This window comes from Rhodamnia argentea, chromosome 4 (genome assembly GCF_020921035.1).
Source record: "Rhodamnia argentea isolate NSW1041297 chromosome 4, ASM2092103v1, whole genome shotgun sequence".
In the NCBI taxonomy this organism is placed as follows: Eukaryota; Viridiplantae; Streptophyta; class Magnoliopsida; order Myrtales; family Myrtaceae; genus Rhodamnia; species Rhodamnia argentea.
This window is the reverse complement of record NC_063153.1, coordinates 17824129-17834353: the sequence shown is the minus strand read 5'-3', so window position 1 is coordinate 17834353 and position 10225 is coordinate 17824129. Positions and strand designations below refer to the sequence as shown.

General features: G+C 40.0%; 1 protein-coding gene across 1 annotated transcript; it reads right to left on the bottom strand.

Annotated features, from left to right (window-relative positions):
* Window positions 1-2902: 2902 nt before the first annotated feature.
* LOC115744506 (leucine-rich repeat extensin-like protein 6) lies at window positions 2903-5407 on the bottom strand. The gene has a single exon (XM_030679720.2). The coding sequence runs from the start codon at window positions 5372-5374 to the stop codon at window positions 2903-2905; it is 2472 nt and encodes an 823-aa protein (XP_030535580.1). The 5' UTR covers window positions 5375-5407.
* Between the last annotated feature and the right edge of the window lie 4818 nt (window positions 5408-10225).

Below are 10225 nucleotides of genomic sequence, written 5' to 3'. Positions count from 1 at the left end.
AAGCATTTAGCAACGAATGTTGATTTCGTCGCACAATTAGCACTATGTAGCGACGAATCATGGTTTTCGTCGCTAATATGATAGAAATATAAAAAAAATATTCAATTTAGCGATGAAATGTTATATTCGTCGTGAAATTAGCAATATGAATAAAAATAACAACAAAAATATTAAAATTAGCGACGAATTGCTATTGTCATCGCTAATTTAGCGACAAAATGTATTATTCGTCACTAACATGATAGAAATAAAAATAAGAAAGAAAATGTTCAATTTAGCGACGAATCACTATTTTCGTCACTAATGTAGCGACGAAATGTATTATTCGTCGCTAATACGATTTAAATAAAAATAAAAATAAAATAAAAATAAAAAATAATTAGTGATGAGTAGTGTTTTTCATCGCTAACCTCCTATTGAGCATTTAGTGATGAAAACCAAATTTCGTCGCAAATTTTTTGCTAAGCATTTAGCGACGAACCATGTTCTTCGTCGGAAATTCTCTTCTTGAAAATTAGCGATGAAAATTGTCGTTTGTCGCTAATTTGCGACGAATAACAATTTCATCGCTAATTACTATCCTTAATTTATATTTTTTTCCCATGTTTATTAGAACCTTTTTTTTTTATATTTATTACATATATAAAGTAGTGAACAAACAAAAAATAGAGGTCAATTTTTTTGATAAAATATAGCTTAGAAAAATATTCAACTTTGATGAGATACTAAATAGAGTAGAGTAAGGATCTATTCGAAAACGATTTGCTTTGCATAATATTAAATCGCCATAAATATATATTGTAATTGTGTCATTCAGAAAAATGAAATTGATCGATTCTTTCTTCTAAGATGGATAAGATACTATCAGCGAATAAGAGATGTTCCAAATCAATTAATGAAGTTTTCAAAAACATTATCAGAAAAAAGGAAGTTTTTTTCAAAATTGGGAGAAATTATTTCTTTTTTATTTCGACTAATAAAATATTATGAAAGCTTAAGAAATGTGTCGGTTGGGGGAAGAATCGCACCGAATTGGATTTTTTGAGGAACATCTCGAGAGATAATTGGATTTGGTTAGACAATGTGTGGTTGGTAAACAAGGATCAGTTTTTTTAGCAAGGTAAGGAATGCATCCTCAAATATTCAATATGATTATACAAGATCTAGTTTCATTCAAGTAACGGATTTTAGCCAATTGAAAGGATCTTCCGATCAATCCAGAGATCATTTCAATTCTATTAGTAATGATGATTCGGAATATCACACATTGATCAATCAAAGAGAGATTCAACAAATAAAAGAAAGATCGATTCTTTGGGATTTTTTTTTCGTCAAACCATGAATGATTTAAATAAGAAACGCCTATAATACGTTGTTTAGCTTAGCTTATTTATGTTATTTCTTATATTCTATTTTCTATTAATTTATATTCATTCTTTTTAATAGAAAATGAAAATAGAGAGAATATTATTTAAATTAAAAAATTGAATATATTATTAATTAAGTAAAGATTACATTAATAAGCAAAAATGAAGAGTGATCAATTTATTTATTTCTATTATCCTTGTTCCCGAAGTAGAAAGCGTTCCTACTGTTCCTGGATAGCTTCTTTCAAAAGGGCTTCTACTTCCTCGGTGAATGTTTTAGTAGAAGATATAATTTATTGGAATTGAGGCTTATTCGTTTTTAATGAATATTGATACATGCATTGAATTAGTATTCATGTATCAGACTGGAAGGGAAGACAATGCATGGGGTGTAAGTTTTTGTTTCACATACCATACATATATGGCTAATTAGCGATAAAATATAGGTTCGTCGCTAATTAGCGACGGATAACTCTTTTCGTAGCTAATTCGCGACGAATTGTACTTCTCGTCGCTATTTAGTGACAAATAATTAGCAACGAATAGTTAATTTCGTCACTAATTAGCGACGAACTCCCTATTTCATCCCTAATTAACTACTTAGTGACGAACTTCAGTTTTTGTCGCTAATTAGCAACGAACAATTATTTTCGTTGCTACTTAGCGATGAAACATGTTCGTCGCAAAATGTAAACCCATCCAGCCAAATCTTCCAAAATTTTCATTTTTCGGACTTCCCCCTAGGTTTCTTTATTCACCCTCTCGCACTCACCCAAATCGTCGAACACGCTTTTTCTCTTGCGTTCTCTAGTCCCATTCCACCACAAGCCATTATGTGGGTCCCTTGGCTCCTTTCCCTTGCGTTCTCCAGTCCCATTCCAAAAATTTGGGATGTGGTGGAGATATTGTAATAAAACACTTTTGGAAAAAGAATATTCAATCAATTCCATCAAATAAATCATTGCAATTGGCAAAAGGATACCTGAAGTGTCAATATTTGTATACGATACTCGCTTTAGTGCTAATATATTTTTTTAGATTACTTAAGTGTCAAAAATGCAGTGATCGGCCACCGATTGTTTTGCTTGACAAATCTGTTCTTGTGGAATGAGTATGTGCTTAATCCTACTGATGCTCTGTTGATCATGTTTGTCTTCTGGTTTTGGCTTTGTTTTGCAGTATTCTGAGCTTGGTTTAGTTTTGATTTGCTTTGCTATGAATCTACTTCTTATGTATTCTTTTGAGTAATGAATACAATTTCTATCCACAAAAAGTAATCATCGCGTTTTTTGTTTCCCTACTATTTTAGGTCACCCACATTTCTCTCACTAAATTTAAGAGGAAAAGCAGAGAAGAATTACAAGGAAAAAAAGGGCAACAGCGAGCGGCCAAAACAGCAGACACAGAAGTGTCTTTGATATAATAATCAGAGATAGAAAAAGTAAATTAATTGATTAAATACAAGAAGTCCTTGAGACCCGGAAGGTTCCCTCACTGACTACTGTCTATAGCAAGAGGACAATGACTCCCTGGAATCAGTAGTAAGGGATCGTAGGCGGTGGAGGAGATGCAAATGAAACTCCTGGTATTGGTGGAAGAGGTGCATTGAGGTCAAATGAGGGCGTGGGGGGTGGTGGAGCTTGGCCATGCTGAGTCTGACCAGGAGGTGCATAGTAAAGATCTGGAGGGGCTAAAGATGGTGCAGCAGCCATGGGGCTAGGTGATTGTACGGTGGGCATTGATCCTGGAATGTCGATGCAACCAGAGGAAGGAGATGGAGTATCTTGCTCTGACGGTTTGGGTGGAGGAGCTGATGCAGCAAGTGGTGGTGGTGCCAAATGCTCATGTTGTCTTGGTGAGGGTGGAGGCAGGGGTGCTGTTGAATACTTGTCTTGCGGTGGCGGCGTTGAGTACTCGTGTTGTGTGGGCGGCGGCGGTGGGGGATAAGTAACCCGAATTGGCGAGGGGGCAGGGAGAGGTGTGTTAGGAAGGGGAGTTGTTAAGTGCTTGTAGGGGGGAGGAGGAGGAGGAGGAGGAGGAGGAGGAGAGTACTCTTCAGGAGGCACATACTCTGATGTTGGTGGGGGTGGCACAAGATGTTTGCTCGGTGACACCTTTTTTGCTGGAGGTGGAGGCAGTGGTGTGAAGGTTGCTGATAGTGCAACAGCCCCGGGGCTAGGTGATTGTACAAGGGGCATTGATCCGGGAATACCGGTGCAACCAGATGAAGGAGATGGAGCATCTTGCTCTGCCGGTCTGGGTGGAGGAGCTGATGCAGCAAGTGGTGGTGGTGCCAAATGCTCATGTTGTCTTGGCAAAGGTGGAGGCAGGGGTGCTGTTGAATACTCGTGCTGTGGTGGTGGCGGAAGTGTTGAATACTGGTGTTGTGTGGGGGATGGTGGTGAGTATTGTTGTTTTGTGGGGGGTGGTGGTGGGGGATAAGTAACACGAATTGGCAAGGGGGCAAGGAGAGGTATGTTAGGAGGGGGAGTTGTTAAGTGCTTGTAGGGAGGGGGAGGAGGAGGAGGAGAGTACTCTTCAGGAGGCGCAGACTCTGATGTTGGTGGGGGCGGCAAAATATGTTTGCTCGGTGACACCTTTTCTACTGGAGGTGGAGGCAGTGGTGTGAAGGATGGTGGAGCCTGAGCCTGAGCACGAGGTGGATTTGAAGGAACAATGAGTGGCAACGGTGGTGGTGGAGGAAGATGGGTAAGAGGTGAAACTTTTTTTGTTGGGGGTGGTGGAGGCTGGTGGGATCTCGTGGAAGGAGAAGACTTTGAGGATGGGGGTTGGGGTGAAGGGCCAATTAGAGGGCGAGGCAAGGGGGATCGAGCAGGTGGTGGTGGGGGAGGCCTTCTAATTCTCGACTCTGGAGATGAAGCAGACCGATCAGAGCATTTCTGCTGGCTGCACTTCACAGGGCGTGCAGACGCAGAGGAGCACTCTCTTGAAGATCTCTGGTCCGTCTTTCTAAAAAAGCAATTTTGACGTCGATCTAGTGTTCTAATTCGAGCACTAGAACAAGTTGGGGCTTCCCCAGTGAAATAGTTGAAAGAGTAGGTGAAATTTTGCAGCATGGGCAGCCGGCACACGCTGCTTGGTATGACCCCAGTGAAGCCATTGTGGGCGACATTGAGCTGCTCCAGCTTCTTCATAGCCCCAATGCCAGAGGGGAGTGGTCCTTGGAGGCGGTTGAAGCTCACGTCAAAGACGGTGAGTTGCTTGAGCAATCCCACCCGTGGAGGAAGGCACCCTATGAGGTTGTCATTCATCAGGATGATCTCATTCAGGGTCTTCCCCATCTCCCCAATGCTACTGGGAATGCATCCCCCAAGGTCATTGTTCGCTAACACCAGCACTGACACTGGCGACTTGCCGAGGTTCTGTGGGATGCCAAATCGGAACCTGTTGTTGTTGAGGAAGATGGCATCCAGATCTTTGTCAAAGAGCATGAAGGGCACGCTGCCCTCGAATTCATTGAATCGGAGATCCAAGTACTTGAGGGACGGCAACCTCAGAACCACCTCTGGGAACTGGCTGGCAAAGCGGTTGTTGCTGAGGTCAAGCTCTCGCAGCAGCTTCATGTGACGGAAGGTGGAGGGCACGCTACCACAGAAGCGGTTGGAGTTGAGGTGGAATAGAGCGAGATGTCTTAGCAGGCCAAGCTCCAGAGGCAAGTATCCAGCGATGTCGGCACGATTAAGATCAATGCCAGCTACCACTCGGAGGGAAGAATTGGATGGAGAGGGAGCGCAGAAAACACCCTTGTAGGAGCAGACATTGGGGCCGTGCCAGTTGGCAGTGAAGTTGAATGGGTCGGACAAGATGGCCTGTTTCCATGCTTGCAGGGCAATGTAGGCTTCCCTGAGCCTCGGGTTCTCGAACTTGAGGCTCGGATCCAATTTGATGGCGGCCAAATCATTGCCACGTTCAACTTGAGCTTGGGAGGTACTGCTGAAAGCAAGAAGAAGCCCCACAATTAAGAGGACGGAACGAGGGAGAGACATTGGACAGGAGGATCAGAAAGCCAGACGAGTCAAATTCCAGTGCTCCTGGATCCTGGAAGCAGTTCCCTAAACTCTGCTATTTAATCCGTGTATTCGATTCCATTAAATAACCAAATACCAACATGGCAGGCCACTCACCACTGTATTGGATTTGTTTGGCCAGTGATCATTCCTTTTGCACTCTCAATTCTGACATGTTAGCACGTTACCCTCGGCTACGCTTCTTTAATTCGCAACGCTATGCAGGACGTGCAACTTCTTACTGAGTCCTCACGACGTGTCTCCCTCTTTTCTTCCCTCGTTTCTCTCTCTCTTTCTCTCACTCTCAAATCTGGCGTCTTCTTCTAGCTGACCCCCCTTCATTACTTCGGCATGAATGTAAAAATCCATAAAAAGAAAAAAATTGCGAATCCGTGATAGTTAAAAACTTGCGCTTCTCAATGTGAAAAATTTAGGAATAATGACACCACAAATTGTTTTAATATTAAAGATAATATGATCCAACATTTGATTGTTTCATTAATATTTTATTGATCGCATTACCTTGAGCGATAATTGTTTTCATCTAAGAGTCATGACGCTAAACATTTACAATAACGTCTTGATGGTAAACCATTATTTAGAGAGGGCAGTTGGCTAGAAGTACCCATCATCGACCATTAAACGCTCCGTGAATTCCAATCTGTCAATCAAGTTCATCAATGGCTAGAGTTAGGTATGGATTCCTTTAGGTTTTTGCATTTGGTCCTAATTATATGTGGTTTTGTTGACACACGTATAATTGGGACACTCAGTCTTTATATTTACTTTCATTTGGTATCAGAGCTTCAAAACCTCTACCTTGATGTTTAGCATATGTTTATGGATGGACTATTGAGTTTTTGGGTAAATAAAAAGTTTGGGGTATTTTGCCCGGCGGATTTTTTGTGGGATTCCGGCCAAATTTTGGTGAACCATCACATGGCTTTGGGCTAATAGGGTCACTTCACTATGGGGAATAAGGTATTTCGGAATTTGGGTGTTCGCCGGAGGCGAATTAGGCGACGGAAGTTCATGGAAATTAGGTTTTGCATTTGGGCGAATTTCATTCGACTCCGAGCAAATTTCTTCATGTTTTGGTCGACTCTTGGCCTATGTTGTCATGCCAGCGTGTTGTATAAAACCCACCCATTAATTTGGTCTATAATAGGCTGCAAGACGAAATATGGATGGGGGAAGGAGCGGCAATTAAATGTCTAGTGATCTATATATATTTAATTAATTAGAGATTAGCCACAAAATCTCTAATTATATTAAAATTATATATTAGTGTGACATCTCGAAATTTCTCACATTAGAATTAATTAGAAAATAAAATGATATTTGTTGACTTGTTCCTTAAGACATTTAGAAACTTCTAGAGGAAGCTATCTCAAAGCCTCTTGAGAAAGCCATCCGGTAACTTCTCGACGAAGCTATTCAGAAACTTCTCAAGGAAGCTATTACTTGACTTATTTAAGAAGTTTTCTCGAAAATTTCCTATTAGAAAACATGTTGGACTAATATTTCTTGAATTAATTTATAAGTCAATGTCAAGTCAATTAAGAATCGATAAGTCAACCGCAAGTCAATTTGTTAACGGATAAGGGCAATATCGCTTTCAAGTAATTAATGATAAGATAAAATCAATGTCGTTTTCAAAGCTTAGAAATAAGGTTCTTTAATAAAATGAAGGAAAATATTAAAAGCATATGACATAAAATACTGAATGAACAAGATGATGGACTAATTGACGAAGGAGCGAGGTGCGCTTGACCAACTACCAGCACGGACGGTTCTCGGCCGGCCTATGCTTGGCTAGCTCACCGCTAGATCGAAGCGCACCCCTCGGTCTACACCGTGCGAGGATGCCATGCCCAAACCATCACCTCTATCGCCTAGTCCTGCTGCTGTGATACTCTTGTTCTCTTGCTCCGACAACGGTGAGCGTAAAAATGTCATTTTCGATAAATCAATGCGAAGTCAAGAGTTAAATGACAAATAGCAATGTCATTTTCAAAGCATAGGATAAGGATATGATCAATGTCATATTCAAATATTTAATGATAGGATAAAATCAATGTTATTTTCAAGCATTTAATGATAAGATAAGATCAACGCCATTTTCAAGCATTTAATGATAAGAAAAGATCAATGTTACTTTCAATAACAAAGTCAAGAAAACATAAATGAGTTCTCACCATAGGATTGATAGGGTCAAGAAAACATAAATGAGTTCACACTAAGAGGATTGACAAAGTCAATATGTTATAAATGCATTCACATTTGTAGAAAAACTTAACGAGGAGGGTCATTAATGAAGTAACTAGAGAGAGAAGCTAGAAAACCACCATAAATAGAGATATGATTTCCTCATTTCCAACATCCAATCCTCTCCCTCTCTCCTTTACGCCATTTTCCTCTCCTCCTCCTCGCCGACTCCCTTCCATCAACCCTCTATCCTCATGCCGCCACCTCACACCGCCATGCCGTCTCACCGATGCACCGGACGATGCTTTCTTCTTGCCTTGTTGTCATGCGTGTCGTAAGATAGAATACCTTCACTCGGGTAACAAGTAAATCGGATCACTAGTTTTAATGCGGTAATGTTTGTTATGCTTGATGTTGTGCTGCATTATGTGTGCAAATATTTGTGTTATTGCATCATAAATCACATGGTTGAGCATTGAAAAGGAATCGGGTATTGGAATTGAGAACGGTCCCTCTCACATTTGTTCCGCATGTTTTCGTGATAAGAAAGATGATAAATGGACATGTCTATAAAAAAGAATGTGTATGCATATTAAAATATGAAATCATTGCTTATTCATTGTCACTCAAGGAGCGACGAAAGCCATAGATGGCTTTTATATAGGAAATTATGAGATTGTCGACGCGGGGCTAGAGTTGGCCTTATTACGAGAATGAGCACGAGTCATCATTTTCTGTGAAGATGACAATGTGAACGAGACTTCCTCTTTTCCCCAACAACATTATGCCTATGAGAAAGCATTCCCGGATAATGACTACGAGATTACGAGAGCGAGTTGACAAGCTCACGGCCTTACAAGCAATACGAGCCACATGAGTAACATGAAGGAATCATTACACATGTATACTTGATGTGTGAAATACATAACATTTGTTTTACAGTGGATTACAAGATAGCTTTGTTTAATAGCATTTACACCATTGCATTGGGTAATAGACAAATATTCCTATTTTAGACGTAGTGATTTCATTTACCGGGCTGCTTGGTCTCCCTTTATTTTTTAGGAAATTGAGATAGCTTTATAGCAAAACCCATCGTTTGGATTGCCGACTTAGATGGAATATTCCTTGTAGGAAGTCGTGAATGTAGAACTTGGTGTCGAAAAGTAAGTGGAAGAATGCTCATGGGTCCTTTCCACAATTTCAATGGATCGTCAGATTTCTAAGGCAGAGTGACGCCTTAGGAGGGCACCCTAGTCGGGATAAGGAAGAGGTCCTAACAATTTAGTAAGAGTATGGAGGGGTAGAGTAGCTATAGTTGAGGGCAACCTTCCAAATTTTGATTCCACATAGTAAGGGAGGTTAGTGTATATTGTAAAATATACCCGAGGCAAATGTGTGAAACTAAGTATGTTCATAAATATCTTGAAAGTTGCTATGTCTATTAAATTAGATTGGCTACTAACGTTTCCGCAAATAGAAAATAAAGGTTGGTAAAAAATAATAAATAAATTAAATAGAGGTAGAATAATGGGATATAGTTGCTAGATCATTACAAATAGTCTCTGGATCACATATGGAATGACATTTATACGTAATTAATTATATTAATACAATGAATTTTATCCCATAGGGATTTTCATTATATTAATGTGATTAAGTAGAATGAAATACCATATTATTTTTCCTAATTTACCCACAAGGATTAGGAAAAAGAATATAATATGATAGTTTCATCATACAATCATTATGAATCTATTTAAATTGGAAACTTGAAGGGAAAAGTACACTAGAAGTGCCATAACTTTTGTACGGCATTTACTTGAGTGCCATAACTCTCAAAACGTTCTCTTAAGTGCCATAACTTTCAAAAATCGTTCACTTGAGTGCTATGTTGACGTGGACGCCGAACAAGCTGACGTGGCATGCCGGAAAGGCGACGTGGCACGCCGGAAAGCCGACGTGGTACTCCGCAAAGTTGATGTGATACGCCAGAAAAGTTACTGTAGCACTCAAGTGAACGATTTTTGAAAGTTATGGCACTTAAGTAAACGTTTTGAAAGTTATGACACTCAAGTGAACGCCGTACACAAGTTATGACACTCATGGTGTACTTATCCCAAACTTGGCCTACATGCAATTTTTGATATTATTTGATTCATATTATATGTTTTGCATTGGTAAAACATGAATAAAGTAAATTTACCTCAAATATTTTGATGTAAGCATGTTATTTTGTTTATTAAGCAGCTCTACAACCTATGAATTTCTCTGAGTTGAAGAATGATGTTCCCATATTGAATGGTGAAAACTATAAAGTTTAGAAGGAGTTAATTCTTCTTCAATTGGGATGCATGGACATTAACTATGCTATAAGGAAAGATGAACCACTTGCTCCTACCGATACGAGCACTGTGGCCGAGATAGCCCTTTATAAACAGTAGAAGCGGTCCAATCACCTTAGTGCAAAGTGTAAGGGTTTCGGGATTGTCAAACGCAGCGGAATATAAGTCTAAACCAAAACCCTAGACAGGATCCATGCGTATATTGAAATCAATCGAAGTTCAAGGCGTACCTTTTGCGGATCGAAGATCGAAGTTAAATTGACGAACGGTTGTGTCT